Below are 16,826 nucleotides of genomic sequence, written 5' to 3'. Positions count from 1 at the left end.
GTTACCAACAACTATGGCTAGTTGATTTAAGTGTCAATCGATTCTACATCAATTGATTCCAACATCAATTAATTATGATACAACCAACAAGCAAATCACTCAACTTCAACCCAATATGACCAATACAAGATTTGATCACATATATATTTTTTGTAAGACAACAATGTACGGTGTAGAAACATCTTAGACATGTAGTCAATTAAATTGTTCCTAGGAAAAAGGGTAAAAAAAATCTCACATGGATATACTTTAAATATTTAATATACAAGTAGTATAATAATGGTCAGAGTTGGATCTCTGTATTTTCCACTTATTTAATTCAAAAGGTAAATTTTTAGCAACTAAACTATTTAATAAACAAATATGATTAGATGTATAAATAACACATTTTTCATATTTTACCGTGCATACTAAGGATGCAATTCATATGCACCATGTGCAAAAAACCTTTACAATGTCGAGAAATCACTTTCATAGGATCATTAAAAATATTTGACTTTTATTCTAACTACTAAATTTACACACATGAACAATTGTGATGTACCAACAATGTTCAAAAATGCTATAAAGAAAATGTTCAAACATTGATGAGCATCATCCCTTTTTCGACTCATTTGCATTATCTCAAATTCAAACCAAGAATCTAAATCATAATTAACACATAAAGGTAACGGTTCAAACCAATAATAACGACGGTAAATACTTACAGGATATTTTATTTCTCTAAAATATGAAACTTCTTGAGAAATTTTTTACCATTTATATATTTAATTTTTGAATCCGTCAGTTTTTCTAATTACACTCCATATGTTCCTGATTATACCTAGAAATGACAAAATTACCCTTAAATAAAATTTAATTTTTAAACTCACCAATTCACCCTGAAAACTAACCCCTCTTCCTTTTTTCCTCTTCCAAAACTCAATTTAAGTAAGTCATATAAATTGAGTTTGAGTGTACATACTTAAACTTAGATTACGTAGATAGTGTAAATCTAGTTTAAGTATGTCATGTAAACTGAGTTTGAGTGTACATGCTGAAACTCAGTTTAAGTAGGTTCATAGTTTACATGAACCTACTTAAACTGAATTAAAGTTAACATCAACAATGTAAATTAACGTCACAATCAAATAACCGTCGTTGTACGATGCATAACATATCAAGTATGAACCTTCCATCAAATCACTTATTTATATGTAATCGAGCATGGATGAAAGATGTTTTGATTCACTTATTTATATGCATAACATATCAAGTATGAACCTTCCATCAAATCACTTGTAGCAATTTTATTTATTTTTTTAAGAAATTTTCGTTTTTGTTTGGCCTATTAGGGTAAATCAAAACAAAAATATTTTACAGTAGGGCGAATCAAAATAAAAATTTTACAGAGGGAAAACCAGAAATGACTTATATTACAGGGGATAAAGACCTATTAACCCTTGATTTTTCTATAAATTGAAGAAAAAGAAAAACATGGTAAAAGCATAAAACACAATACCTAAAAAGGAAACAACACAAAAAAAATTATTTCTTCAGTTCAAACATTCATCGGTAAGCGCTTCTCTAAAAAAAGGTTAAATATGTTTTTAATCCCTATAAAATTGGGACCTTTTAAGTTTAGTCCTTATTTAATTTTAATAATTCTTTTAGTTCCTAAAAAAAAAAATCTGCACTCAGTATTAGTCCCTCCTCAATTCAAATTTGTTTAATTTATGCTTAAACTCATGAGTTTTTGAATAATTTCTTGCAGACGTGTTAAACACATTACTAAAAGTTCCTGTACAAAATATTGTCGCAAAATTTAATTACTACATCCTGATTTTGTTAATTTTATCTTTAACTTTTTTCGTTTTGAAATATTCATATTTAATTTGTTTCATGTTAAAAAAATTCTAAATTTTAGTAAATGAATCACTCATAGTGTTTAAACTTGTCTAAAAAAAATCGTTCAAAAATTTAAGAGTTTAAGGATAATTAAACAAACTTTGTTGTAACAGGGACTAAAATTAGAAGTAATTTTTTTTGTAGGGACTAAAAAACTTATTAAAATTAAGTAAGGACTAAACTTAGAAGTTCCCTATTTTATAGGAACCAAAAACATATTTAACCAAAAAAAAAACAGTCATGCTAAGTACTAAATGATTTTACTCCAAATAAGTATTATTTTGTAGGGGTGTTCAAAACCGAACCAACCCAATAGAAAAACCGCAAATCAAACCAATTCAAACCGAAACCGCAAAAAACCGCACTTTGATCGAATGAATTTGCACTGAACCGCGCAGTTCGGTTCAGTTTACGGTTTACATCTGAGAAGTCGAACCAAACCAAACCAAACCGCAAGAATATCTTTTATTGGTTCTTAAATGTTATTTTGGTTCTGATGTTATTTTGGAAAGATAACTTTTATTGGTATTGTAATGTTATTTTGGAACTTCAGGTTTTTTTTTTTTTTGGATATTTAAAATTACTTAGTACTAAAATGTTATGCTATAAAGATATCTAAAATTGTTTGGTATTGAAATGTTATTTTTGGATGATGGAGTTGCCCATATAACTTTGGTGGTATTTTATGCTAGTTTATGACACATGTAATATATGACTATATTAAAGGAGAACAATACATTGTTGGTATTGAAAATAAAAATTTAGGATCTATGCAATTCATGTATAATTGTATAGTCATATTTTATCATGTAAACAGCAATATAAAATGTCCTATGTTTATTTTGTAATAAGTTGGCAATATTAGAATTAATGTAATATTTTTTTATCTCGCGATAAACCGCATCAACTGAACCAATCAAAGTCACATTGGTTTGGTTTGGTTGGAAAGACTTTTTAAAAATCAACCGAATCAAACCGCATGCTTTTTTATCTCGCGGTTTGGATGACTTTTATGCTCAAAACTGAACCAAACTGCACCGCGAACACCCCCAACATTTTTAAATATACTATCAAATAAAATAGTCAGAAAGTCAAACTTTTTGATGTGTCCATGGTCTTATTATGGAAAAGAGTAAATCCCATACTATAAGAAAAAATAATCTAGTCAAAAAGAAAAAAAAATAATTGAGATATTTCAAAAGGACAATTACTCTTTTGCAATACCAGCTTGAAGAGAAATGCTAGCAATAGAGTAATCTCTGACATACATTTTTCCTCACAAACTATATTATTAAATGAAATTCAAAATAGTTCTGTTTGAACTTAACAAGTGTGGTGGTGCATGGTAGGAACGGAATTCTGCAATTACAAGTAACAAGTAATGAATTTAATTAAATTTATTCTTTCTGTTTTTTCCCCTTTAGCACAGCACAGCAAAACCAATGGCTGAACGATAGCAAATTATACATATACTCTATCCGTTTCTAAATATAAGTAAAATTGACTTTTTAGATTCATTCATTTAATGATGTATGTGATTAATAATATGGACCACATATATCATTAAATGAATGAATATAAAAAGTCAATTTTACTTATATTTAAAAACGGAGGAAGTATATGCTAAAATAATATCCCTTCTCTATCACCCAAAATATAATATATGTTCTCTTCTTCAAAGAACCAAAAGGGTAGCCTAAATGGAAGCACAATATTTATGTAAGGTAAACCATGTCATGATCCTGTTTCTTGTAATTGGATTATGCAGCCTTGTTGCAGGCACCAAACATGTGAGCATAAAAAACAGACTTGGGTCTGGGAAAAACATGAGCTTACATTGCAAATCAGGAGACGATGACCTGGGCAAGCAGAACATAGCAGATGGGGAAGAATTTGGGTGGAACTTCAATGTTAATTTTCTTAGAACTACTCTATTTTTCTGTGATTTGGCGTGGGGAAAAGTTCCTCAGTATTATATTGAGGCGTATAACTATGCCAGGGACCACGTACGATGTGACACTGGATGTTCATGGCTAGTGGCTTCTGAAGGTATTTATGGTTTAAATGGACAAACAGGATTATGGGAATTCATGTATAATTGGCCAAATTGATCGGTGACTCCAACAGATTAATTAATTCAACGTTGGATATCAATCCTACGAGGCCAAGACTAATTGTTCTATATGAATTTATAATAATAATAAAAAAGTTAGTTTCAGTCTCATCTGGTGTTTGCTTGTTCATTAATTTTATTTTTAAGTTTTGGGCACCATCATATTCATACCATGCTGCGTATAAAATTTAGCTGGTTTTTGGTTAAAAATATAAATTTAGCTGGTTTTAACGGTTTCAGGTTTGCAGCTTACCCAACTGAACTTGCATAGCAATGATATTATCTTAAAATTTGAGTTCAATGATCAACTCAACCACCAATTTTTAAGGTGAGGGATGTCTCACACTCATAAAATCCATTTCGAAGCCAACATATACTCATAATGGAATATAAAGACAAAAGGAAGCTAAAATGCACATCACTTTCAATGGCTCAGTTGCTACAACGTAAAGGTGAAACGGTAAAGCATAGTGAAGAAAAGCCTTTTTTTTTTTACTAAAGAAAAGCCATTTAGTCAATACGTTCCATGTGTCCTTCATATGAGAGGACGCCAGTCACTTAAGAACATGGATTTTTATTTTTTCCTTAGAAAAAGTGCATGCCTCTGGGCATTAACCATGTCCAATGGTGTTGAATTGCTATGTTGAAAGCTACCTTCAACAAGTGGAAGTGCTCCAATGGTGTGTTGAATGATGATGTGGAGGAGAGAGATGTTGAATGCATTCAACATGTTGAATGAGAGAATGGTTGGGCAAGTTGAAGATGATGTGGCGCAAAACAAGTGGTTTGTAGGCAGTGTGCACTACACACGCCTGACAGGCGCGACTGGTCTTTCATGTGGCGCTTGTTGATTGGCTTGCTGAATTAATCTCATCTTAATTATTTAAACTCAATTATTTCATGATAAATGATTTTTTTTTATTTTTTTTACCAAAATTCATGATTTTTTTTTTTGGTCTATAAATAGAGAGACTTGGTTCATTTGATTTGAAGACAAAAATAAAAAATAAAAAATTCCACTATCTTAATATTATTATCTTTCTATTAGTATGTTGCCTTGTATTTTAAATTATTTGCGTGTCGCGTGCTTAATTTATTGTATTGCATTTTAAGTTAAGAAAATAAAAATAAATTATTTAAATAAATTTTGTTTCTACAAAAAACAAAAACAAAAATTGTTAAGTGTTTTTTAATTTAATTATAATCAATAATTGTAATTTTATGTAAATATAAAATTAAATAAGAATAAGAAATAAAAAGTGGTGGGGTAAAGTGTTGAATGAAAAACCATTGAAGAGGGTAAAAGTTGAACGAATGTTGAATAAGAGAAAAAATGATGTGGAGTGTTGAGAATTAAAAAAGTGTGTGTTGAATAATGTTGAATGAAAAAACTATTAAATGGTCTAAGGGCAGCAAACCATGATTGCTACGCTTGCTGCCAAGGACAGACGAAGCTGAAGAAGAAAATTTGGTCTCGTTCACCCTCAGTAAGAAGCTTCGGAGAATCACCTGCCTCTTTTCCAATCTAGCCTATAAATAAATTAATAATCACTATCCTCCAACTTCTATTGCACAGCACATTACCCCTCTCAAATAGAGACCTATTGGGCTGAACAAGAAATGGAATGTGACATCCGTGGTTATAATCAAGGTTCATGGAGTAGTGGTTGGAAGTTTTCTGTTAAATAAATGGTAAAGTAATGTATGATCAGTGATTATTTTGTTTTTCTTACTCTGTCAAGTTTAAAAGAGTAAAATGTTCAAAATCAACTGTCTTGAATCAATATAATATAATGCAACACACAATATTTGTCGTATGTTATTTAGTAATAGAGAAGAAAACAGTTCCTCTAACCTTCTAGATGGCTCATTGAATCGAGGAACATAAAAACATACAGAACATCAGTATTGAAACCTGGACTACTGTTGGCATTAGACAGAACAAACTCATACATTCATGATCAAGTGGTTACATTTGCTGTTCTATTTAACTAATCATCATGAACAGTACCGCCGGCTTTATTTTTTAATAAGGGATTAAACGCACTTTTGACCCCTCATGTTTGTTATGGTAGCAATTTTAACCTCCAATTAAAAAAAACACTTTCTAGCCCCTAACTTTACCCCCATTTACAATTCATAGACCCCCTAATTTTGACCCCATGTAGCCATTCACTTAAATGAGTGGATGGCACGTGGCAATTAATGAATTAAAAACAAAAAAAGAAATTAAAAAGGTAAATGGCACATGAGGGAAGAAAAGAGACACGTGAGTGAGATGAAACCCAAAATCCTTCTTCATCATCATACCCTTTTTCTCCAAACCCAGAACCCAGCAACACCTAAGATAAGACACCAACAACTATATTGTTCAAATAACCGTATTTGAAGTAAGCAATTCAAAACAAATCAATCCAAGACATCCCCCCATTCCATTACATATTTACAGTCAAGGTTACATCTGAACAAGCACTCTACATGTATGCTTGGGGATTCGAACATCACTATGAATCAGAAGCTACACATTAGAGCTACTGAAAATTACGTCGGGGTAGCTCAAGATTCACAGTAGCAGTTGTCAACTGCTCAATCGCAACAAAATTTCAGATAAAATTTGACAAACGACAATATTAATACAAACATTTTAACGAAAATCAATGTGGAAACAAATGCTAAACCAATCTTGCAAGAAAAGCTTCCACTGTTCTATGTACCAAGAAAAAATGTAATGTAAATGTAACTCGCTAAATTGATGTAATAATTCGTTGCAGTATCATCAGCTCTAGTTACACAACAAACTTATATCCATCTAAAATAAAAACAAGTCTAATATCCAATAGAATGAACTAAATTTCTACATCCAATTGCATTATTTGTTAATATTTCATTTCTACTATCATCATGATTACATTTCATCACCTACCAAACCTTTCAATTCTCCTGCGACGCAATTCATCCAAAGAAAGACCATCAGAATCATAATAATCACGGCGGTTCATTTCATCAGAAGAACCACCACCACCAACCCTACTAGTACCACACATCTCACACACATTCATCAAACCAGAATTATCATAAGTACAAGCCTGACATCTCCAATCAGCAGCAACCTGGGCAGCATTCCTCCCCGTACGGCCGACAGTTCCCCTACCAGTAATCCTTTCTCTCCTAAACCCAAACAAATCCCTAAAAAACTTCACAGGCCAATTCAACACAGAATTAAAACCCCTAACAATAGAATTCAACGGATTTGAACCCGAGAAATTTCGTCTGAATCTCAAATACACAAGTCCAGCAAGTATACCACTAAGATGACCTAAAAACGACACATTAGGCACAAACATTTGAATCAAAATCAACTCAGCCCAAGCCGCATAACGTGACGGAATTAAAACACCGTAAACATTCGTATAATCATCCGATTGCGAGTTAAGAACAATTTTCATCGCAAACAGAACACCAGAAAAACCAGCAGCGTATTCATAATAATATCTATCATAATCGAAGAAAACAAACAACGATTTAGATAAAACTAGGTTTATACTCTGCGATAAAGCGAGAAGAGAAGCTATCATAGAAGCGAATTGAAGACTTCCGATGGAAGATTCTAAGTGAATTCCTTTCCAGAGAAGAGAGATCATGTTGAAAACGAGATGTGGTTCACCGAGATGGTAGAACGCGGATAAGAAGAAGCGTTTGAGGTCTTTGTTTTTGAGGATGAGGTGGGAGTTGAAAAGGACTTCATCGATTGGAGGAATGAGGTGGCGGAGGAAGGAAGGGCGGAGGTAGATGACAGTGTTGGCGGCGATTAAGGCGGCGGTCACTGGGGGTTTGGTGTTTGATCGGTAGTATTCGGTGAATGTGTGGAGGGCGAGGAGTGGAAGCATTCCTCGTGAAATTCCTCTTCCGATTCTTACTTCCATGGTTTTGTTTCTACGTTCTTCTCTTTTTGCAGTGTTAATTTTGCCAATGCATTTGATTCGGTTGAGAGATGAAATAGTGATTCACGCCTTGGCCGTTACGAAAGGTATATCGGTGTGGGCTTTTGCGGAAAGCAAGAAACTTCTCGATCCTTCTTCTGTTTTCTGCTATTTTCACTTAGAGCAGTGATATTTGAACAACCATTTGATACAACTTTTGTGACAACTTCTTTTTTCTCTCTTTTCATTAGTAAAAAACAATGGAGAGAGAAAAAGAAAGAGAGAGAATTAGAGAATAATGTGAGTATGAAAGAGAAAGTTGTCAAAAAATTGTTACTAAATGATTGTACAAATATCATTTCTCTTTCACTTGCTCATACAAATCTCCATTTTTTTTTTCCTACCCTACTTTATCTACAAAAATATAAATATATTCTACTTTTTCAAAAATTCCAAAAATACCATACTTTTTAGATTTTTCTGGTACGAGACAACTCAAAGTTATGGGGTATTTTCTTTTTATATTTTTTTAATGAGAAATGATATTTGTACAACCACTTTGTAACAACTTTTTGACAACTTCCTTTATAATACTCACATCATCTTTGGAAAAATCTAAAAATTACGGTATTTTTGAAAATTTTTGAAAAAGTAGTGTAGTTTTTGTATATTTGTGAATAAAGTAGGGTAGGAAAAAAAAATCTCTACAAATCTCTGACTTTTTTTTAAGGATAATCTAACCATTTTTGTTTTTTATTTTTTAACTAAAAGTAAACAATATTTTTTTCTTTTTTATTCAAATTTTAAATTTGTTTTGACACGCAAATCTCAATTTTTTCTTACAGAAAAGAATATCTTAAATTATCACGGCTAAAAATAAAATCTCAAATTATTAATCTATTTCCAATTTTTAATATTTTGATTTTTTTTTGACAAACAATATTTTTAATTTATTTATTTCTATTCATTATAAACAATTACTAGCAAATTGATAAAAAAAAAACAATTAGAAAATAAAAAATGGTAACGACTGTTCTTAGACACTCTTTAACAACCTTTAAATAGTAGTAATTTTTTATAAAATTGATGCAATCAATGTATTATAAATTGAACTATTAACTTTCTATAAACATTTTCTTTATCCGCAATCGTTTAACAATGTCCTTATAATACTCATTAGTAAGACCCTTAGAAAATTTAGAATGCTTAAGTTCTATATAATTTTTATATAGAATTTCTTGTTTAATAAAATCTTCAATAGATTTTCAGAAGATGTATGGACAATGTAGAATATTTTTACATTGATGTTCAATGAAAAACTTCTATTATGCCAAATTACAAAGATATTTTAAAATTAGTTGTATGACATAGGAGATTGATGAGTGTTTATTGGATGATGTTGTAAAACTATTTACACGTGCATGGTCGTTAAACTCTTTTTTTTTTTTTTTTTTTCTTTCTAATAAAACATTTATGGTGCTCCTATCTAAGTTAGAAAATATTTTAAAACTCAAAATATTTACATTTACTTCTGTCTAAATATACTACATGATATTATATTTACTTAATTAAAAAACACATTAAAAGTTAATCCTCAATTAGGATTTAACCGTAAATGAGGAAACCTGTGGGAAAAAAAATATTATCATAGTTCATATTGAGTTTTTGTTACCAAAATACTTTTTTTTAAAATTATTTCTTTTTTGTTTGTTTTGAATGCTTAATTGGATAATTTGAATTATGAGAGAAAAAAATTATATGACACTAGTTTTAAATAAATGGTGGCAAGCCCCCTCTTAGTTTTATTTCACCTCTTTTGTACAGGGATAGTTAGGGCTTCCGTTTTTTAGAGACATTTCGATATAAATCAGGTTTATGCCTCTTCTGCTTTAGTTTTTTTTTGTCTTGATAAAAAAAAATGACAAATAGTGGATATTACTTCATCTTCACATGTTTAATATTTTTTAAAAATTTATGAGAAACTTAGTTATACTAAGATATGAGAGAACATATATTTCATAACTCATCTAAAATTAGATGAGAAAATATATAAAACTTATTGTCTTAGATTTAATATTATTTAGTTATTTTCAAAATGTGATTATAAAGTGATCTAGTGAGGATTGGTTTTGCCGTAAAAAAAAGTGATTTGAACTTGACATCAAAAAAGTTATTTTCAAAATGTAATTATTCTTTGATATATCAAAACTAAATTCAATGAAAAAAAAATGATTTTATATTTTTTGATGTGAGTTCTCATTTCATGCTAATATAAAAATCAAAGAAAGTGTTTTTTTTAGGGGGAAAATCAATGACACTGTTACAACTTACAAAAAAAAAATGCATCGATAGTACATCTCAATGATACTTGTTACCTTGTGTACAATATACCTATGTTCCACAATCTTTTTAAATGTGCACCAATCCAATCATTTTCATAACAGACTATAGAGAAGTGATAAAATGGATATCAAAAGGACATATTTATCAGTAAAAATTATAAATAATGGTGGATTATAGGGTGAGGGATCAATTACGTCCCTCACCGGTGAACCACTACGAATAATAATTAAAAGTCATTAGATTAATCAAGTACACATATCTTATTATACACCATATACACTATATTGCACCTCTCTTTCTTTTCTTCTCCCTCTCGTCTCTTGCCCCTTTGCTGTTCTACTCCCTTTGGGTACTTACAAAAGAGGAACATTGACTACTTTCCTCCATCCAATTCATGTCCCTACTTCTTCAGCCTGATATTTCTTTCTTTTATTTCTTTTTTATAATATTGCTACTCTTTTCTCTTTTATGGGAAGAGATATGGTTACTTCAAAATAGATTGCAATGTTGAATGGGTGGTTCATACTTTAAACTTGAATTTAACACGGGAACATGAAATCAAACATTTGAGGTTTTTGAAATTTCCAGAAAATTCATCTTTCATATTCTCTAATAATCATTGTTGTGTTGTACCAAAAAAAATAAAAAATAATAATCATTGTTGTGGGACTGTCATTGTTCTTGTGCAATATAGTGTTTTACGTTTCATGGATTAATTTTTCAATGAACAATTTGTTGAGGGTGGTGGCTTGATTGTGTGAGAAATGCCTGGATATTATCATTTTGATTTCTAATAAATCTGGACGGTTGATTAAATTTAATGGTATTTTTTACGTGGTTCACTGGTGAGGGACTTAATTGAACCCTCACCCTAAAATCCACCATAAATAATACCCAATGCTAACAAATTTACTTAACTCAATGTCTCAATCTAAAATGCTGTAAATAGCTTCAAAAATCAGTTGTTCGTAAATTATAATAAACTACATCGAAATAGCACAAGAGCACCAGTGGTCTAGTGGTAGAATAGTACCCTGCCACGGTACAGACCCGGGTTCGATTCCCGGCTGGTGCATTTAATTTTTTCGCTTCCATTTTTTGTTCTCCGTTTGGCTATGGGGACCTTTGGGATGTAAACCTTTTATTAATAATTTATTTTACTCCTAAGTTCCTATGAAGAATTTGGCATGATAATAATATCAACACTAAACCACGACTATGCAGCTTCAGCAAATCCTACACGGAGATTTCCATAATCAAAAACTGTATGGTATGCCCCCAGAAATATATCTCCAAGAACCCTGTAATGCAATCACACTCCAATCAATCATCATACACACACCATGAAATGAAAATCATATGCATAATATATAATCATTCTTTACCAGAGAGGACCCTGTGGAGGAGGCACATCTATACCAACAAAACCTCCATAGCACACACTTGAACACCCTTCTTCAACTCTTAGTACATACTGATGAAATTAAAACCACAATACTTAATGTCTCTACTTTGTTGTTAAACATTGTTATTGAAAATTCGAATGAAATAAATGAAACTTCAAGGTAAAATTGTACCTGTTCTGGAGATAGAGGAAATGATCTATTTCCAATCTTGAATATAATTTGTGGCATAGTTGGAATATTATCACAGTTTATAAATGATTGTCCCACTGGATTGGGTAGCTTCTCACATAACTTTGAAAAGAAATACAAAATTGGTTAAGTTCTTTCTTACTTTGGATATAAAGGATAAGTTTGAGATGTAATCTAATATGCAATAATTAACTACCTCATCAACGTATTTTATTATTCTTTCTCTTGTATTTCTCTGCTTAAGCTGAACTTGAATCCAAAACACAATCATGTCGCATAAAGTACACAAGGGGTTCTCCCTACTTTGTGTCTCATCCCAACTTTCATCGTCTACCACTGTTTCAATATCATCGCTGCGAATTTAAATTAGAGTTTTGTTTAGAGAACTGAAACAACGGAACTGTGTCTCCAAATACTCAAGAGGAAGGGAGGGAATTAATAAAAAATATTGTACTTTATTCTATGTGATCCATTACGTGAGCAGAGTCCAATGTCGACGCATATAATTTCAGGTCTTAACTGAAAACATAACAAGATATGTAAAGAATGGTTCCACTAAATTCCATTGATAATCATTTTCAGTGTGAGGATAAAAGGGCTAGAGAACAAACCCCATTAGTTATGAATTCCCATATTGAATCGCCATAGGTATGGATGATGTTTTTACATTCAAAACTAACATATCCTTCTGCTCCAATGGCATGGTTAATTTGAGTCACCACACTCTGCAAACAAGAACTAAGTAAGAAAATTACACCTAATGAAAAAAGTGTACCATAAAAAATTAACAAAAAAAGAAGTCTAATGTTAAGATGTCATACCGTTGGACCAGCAATTAAAGATGTTCCTGAGTCAATAATCGCGGCACAACCACCTTGACATAGCCCTATTGATTTAGCTTTTATATCGTAAGAGAAAAGCCAATAGTATAAAATGATGTAATTTGTATGCACTAATAATGTAAACTGAGCCACCAATTTTTTTTACAGTGGAGTACAGTACAAGGCATTTATAGATGAAACATGGAGTGGAATGTAAAAAGCAAGAGAACCTGTTGAGTTGTCTTCAAGTAGAATGTCTCCAACATCAATCTAAAGATGAAAACACCAAAAATCAATGAAGACATGGTTGATGATAAGAAACACACATAAATATGAATATAGTTGTAAATATTATAATATATATACCTGCCAATAGCCCTGTTGAGAAAGTGGAACATAAGTGTGGTCACCCCTAAAGTGCCTCCAGTCAATACCACCAAACACAATCTCACCACCTATGTTTGAATCTGGGTTTTGGTTTAGCCAAAGTGAGAAAATCTTTTGAGTCATGTGCCCTTGTTCTATCATATTATACCTGTATTTATTAATATAACTTATCAATATAGGTAAGGCATCATAAAAAACTAGAAAAAAAGGCAAAATCAGATCAAATTTAAAAAATAAAATAAAAATTATAAAGGTAAAGTGTGAAAATGACATTTTTTTTATATAAATAGAAATGAATTCATAAGGTTTGTGTTATGTGCTAAGTTACCACACTGGTGTGACTTGTCCAACTGAAATATCTTGGAATCCAAGTCCAAGTATCCCATCAAAATGCATTGCTAAAAATTCCAAAGATCCTTCCTTTGTAATCTCAGTAAATTCCTGCAAGGATTTAAGCACTATGAGACATTGACACTCACAGACGTGTTGGCACCATTAACAATTTGTGAAAATGAAATAATTGAATGTAATCACATGTGTCAAATGCATGTGAAGTGTGTGTTAAATAGTAGAAGTATATGAAACTCAATCAATCATAATAGTGATTTAAAAAGGAAAATAGTCAAAAACATTGATTGACCTGATCTTTGATGATGATATTCCCAACTTTTAAATTATCTTGACTGAAGAAGCCAGGAATGTGTCCACGGCTAAAAGGGATTTTGCAAGATGTTCCTAAACATTTTCCAAACAAAAACTTCTGAATAAGAACATTATAACAAACACAATTACACATGCCAATTCAAAGTTACCTATTTTTGTGTAAGTGCTAGATAGTTTGGACCTATACTTGGAATGAATGTAGCAAGCAATCTGTATTTAGTTATACTCAAATTAGTCATATATTGATTTTGAAATAAGCTTGGCTAAATAAAAGCATATCTGAAGGAGTGTTTAATTAGATCATTGTGAAACTTACAGATAATTTGCATTTGGAAGATGGGATCCAAAGATTGGAGCTTCCAGTATCAAACACAACTTTGAAGATTTGTGGAGGTGTCCCAATACCAATCTCACCAAAATATTGTGCATCAAGATAATTCTTTAGATACACTATATCTGTTGTTAAATAATTATTATGATAAATAGCCTCGTTGATCCTTGCAGAATTTAGAGTGTTAATGTTTAAAGTCCTTCTTTTTAGACTAACCCTCATTAACCCATCATCAGAAGTTGCTGAAGCCAAGGATTGGGACCAAGCCCACAAGCATATCACAGTTACCAAATGCTTCAACACCATATTTTCAAGTCATCTAGTCCAATGTTAATCACAGTTTCAGCAGAAGCAACGAAGGAGAATCTGCTTAATCAAAAACATCAATCAAATAAGTGTATATGGCTCTGCATGGACAAAAGTTGATAACGACTAAAAGTGAGTTGAACATAAAGCGATCTATAATGTTTGGATATTTTCTTGTAAAAGTGAACAATAAATTCGAGCTAAAAAATCTATTGTAAATACAAAAACTATTAAAATCGATTCGAAAGGTACAGAATCAACTCTCCTCGAGAACAACTAAAGATGACAAAATCAATTTTGCCAACTCCAAAAGTGAACCAAGCGTACACCAAAGCATATTTTAGATGTATTATTGAATGCTAACTTGATGAAAGATATATAAATCTCTATATGCATTTCATAAAATCATTGCATAGGTCAAAGGAAAGTTGTCACTACTCAACAGAAGGAGAAAAAAAAGGCATGAAAATATTTCAAGGCTGAATCTGAAATCCAATAGTAGAAATAAATTTGAAAAGCTAATGATACCTGGTAAAGATTAGTGTTAGAGTAGGAACAGAAAATGCACACAAAACATAGAGTTATTCATGTTTCATCTTATATATAAATATGTAGCCATGAGACGGTTCCTTCCAATATAATTCACCATCTATTTCTCCTAAAAACAACACAAAACTTGATCCGATCAATATTCTTTTTCGCTTTCAATATTGCAAAGCAACAATTTACACTTGCATAGAAACAAGTGGGGTAGTTTCGTGTGGTATAATGAATGCAATTTCCAGTACGGTAAACGAAGTAGCTTTGGCATACGTACTGGAGACATATTTTTTTTTTCACTTACGGAATTCTCTTCCACTTGCGCATGACAAAATGTTACTTCTATTTGTTTCTTCTACGCTTAACAACATATCTGTTTGAAAAACAAAGTACTCTAATCTTTTTACTTTTTGACAGAATTTCAACTGTAATATTTTTTTGGGTAAATAGTTATTTTTTGTTTGAAAGGAGGAAAATATTATTTCTGTACGATAATCCTTGGATGTATCCGTTAATATTAGTCTAAATGTTTTTACTTAGTCCATTGCATTTTGTTAATCAAAATCGTCTAAATGCTCCGTTAATATCGTTATATTAATCCTTGTTAAAAAAAAGTTGCTCTCAACATTGATGAATTAGTTTAACATCATAGACTTGTTTGACTAATTGGATGCACAATCAAAACTATTTTTAGTTTTGATATATTTTTAATGACTATTTTTTTATACGAATTTCAACTATAGATAATAAAATATTAATATTAAAAACAAAAAATAACCTCATTTAAAAAATTCACATAATGAGTGTTAAAATTAAACTCTTTAACACACTTGTAGTTCTGCAAAATTTCACATTTACTTCTTCACAAGTTTCATCATAACCTCTTCAGCCTCGATCCTTCTTCAATCCCCAAAACACTTTCCGTATTCTTGAAGATTTCATTGCTCATGACAAACAAAGTCGTCTTAGTTACACCGCTTTAATGCAATTGGCTATCTTATACTAGTCTCACTTGCCAATCTTGGCCTATATTTAGACATTTACCTTTGGCAGGATAACATTCCTCTAACTGTTTTGAATGATTTCATTAAAAATAGATCGAGTTTATCCAAATATAGATGTTTTTAGCTTATTGATGTTTGATCACAATATAATTTTTCCTTCACCTTGATTTTATCCCACTGTTTTTCACATAAGATTTTTAACGAAAGAGTTGAATTTGTACTACATGCTAACTTGGGTTTTGATCTAATCCTTCTAAGTTTTAGTAATTTTTTCTTTTTTAATGCGTTACAAATGATAGGTGGAAAAGATGGGGTGCCATAGGTAGTATATCTTTTTTCCACATGATGCTTTTAAATTTAAATAAAAAGTAAAGAATAATCAATATTTGTTTAACTTTGAAATATTCTCCCAAATAATTCGTCCTTAAATTTAACTCATTAACTACACCAAGTCTATCAACTTGGTTGAAAGTTATATTTTTTCTTATAATATTGAGAAAAGATTTTGTGTACAACGAAATAATATTAATCTTCATACTTGAATCATCTCAATTGTGAATTTGTTTTTTGAGATATTATTTTTTATGAAGTAGCTTAGTGACTAGAAATTCATCTCTTTAAAGTGAATATGTGAGGTGTACAAAGTTCGAATCCTTAATCTCTGCATATAATATTCATTGTCCCAAGCTGAGTTAAGTTCACAAGACATGTATAATTTAACAAAGCTCTTTGGTAAAAATATGAGATAACCGATAAGCTAACTTACAACGGATGACTTATAATTTACGGTTGATGACGAGTGATTGATAAATTAATTGAAGTGTTTTATAAAATTAGCTGTTCAATAAAACTAATAAATGTAAAATGACATTATTAATTCATAATAAAATTTATATGAATTAATATTCAAATATTT

At 30.9% G+C, this 16,826-nt stretch overlaps 2 protein-coding genes and 1 non-coding gene across 3 annotated transcripts; 1 reads left to right on the top strand and 2 right to left on the bottom strand.

Annotated features, from left to right (window-relative positions):
• Nucleotides 1-6,683: 6,683 nt before the first annotated feature.
• LOC25494149 (rhomboid-like protein 14, mitochondrial) lies at nt 6,684-8,079 on the bottom strand. The gene has a single exon (XM_013602916.3). The coding sequence runs from the start codon at nt 7,921-7,923 to the stop codon at nt 6,916-6,918; it is 1,008 nt and encodes a 335-aa protein (XP_013458370.1). The 5' UTR covers nt 7,924-8,079; the 3' UTR covers nt 6,684-6,915.
• Nucleotides 8,080-11,189: 3,110 nt separating this feature from the next.
• LOC25494147 (cyprosin) lies at nt 11,190-15,026 on the bottom strand. Its single transcript, XM_013602915.3, has 14 exons — nt 14,895-15,026; nt 14,046-14,426; nt 13,879-13,939; nt 13,707-13,801; nt 13,395-13,507; nt 13,046-13,214; nt 12,910-12,949; nt 12,680-12,744; nt 12,470-12,583; nt 12,313-12,377; nt 12,055-12,211; nt 11,841-11,960; nt 11,649-11,737; nt 11,190-11,564 (listed from the first exon to the last, which is right to left on the bottom strand). The coding sequence occupies exons 2-14, from the start codon at nt 14,364-14,366 to the stop codon at nt 11,480-11,482; spliced, it is 1,494 nt and encodes a 497-aa protein (XP_013458369.1). The 5' UTR covers nt 14,367-14,426; nt 14,895-15,026; the 3' UTR covers nt 11,190-11,479.
• Nucleotides 11,268-11,338, top strand: TRNAG-GCC (transfer RNA glycine (anticodon GCC)). Its single transcript has one exon. It is a non-coding gene; the product is annotated as a tRNA-Gly (tRNA).
• Nucleotides 15,027-16,826: the final 1,800 nt, after the last annotated feature.

This window comes from Medicago truncatula, chromosome 4 (genome assembly GCF_003473485.1).
Source record: "Medicago truncatula cultivar Jemalong A17 chromosome 4, MtrunA17r5.0-ANR, whole genome shotgun sequence".
Classification (NCBI taxonomy): domain Eukaryota; kingdom Viridiplantae; phylum Streptophyta; class Magnoliopsida; order Fabales; family Fabaceae; genus Medicago; species Medicago truncatula.
The sequence above is the reverse complement of the archived record's forward strand: the minus strand, read 5'-3'. Positions and strand labels throughout refer to the sequence as shown.

Bases quoted from the DNA above. Each gene is read 5' to 3' on its own strand.
- LOC25494149 (XM_013602916.3), bottom strand. From the start codon at position 7,923: ATGGAAGTAAGAATCGGAAGAGGAATTTCACGAGGAATGCTTCCACTC.
- LOC25494147 (XM_013602915.3), bottom strand. From the start codon at position 14,366: ATGGTGTTGAAGCATTTGGTAACTGTGATATGCTTGTGGGCTTGGTCC. The intron at 13,215-13,394 runs GTAACTTAGCAC...TAATAAATACAG, and splicing joins GGACAAGTCACACCAGTGTG to GTATAATATGATAGAACAAG. The intron at 12,378-12,469 runs GTTTGTTCTCTA...TTATGTTTTCAG, and splicing joins GGGAATTCATAACTAATGGG to TTAAGACCTGAAATTATATG.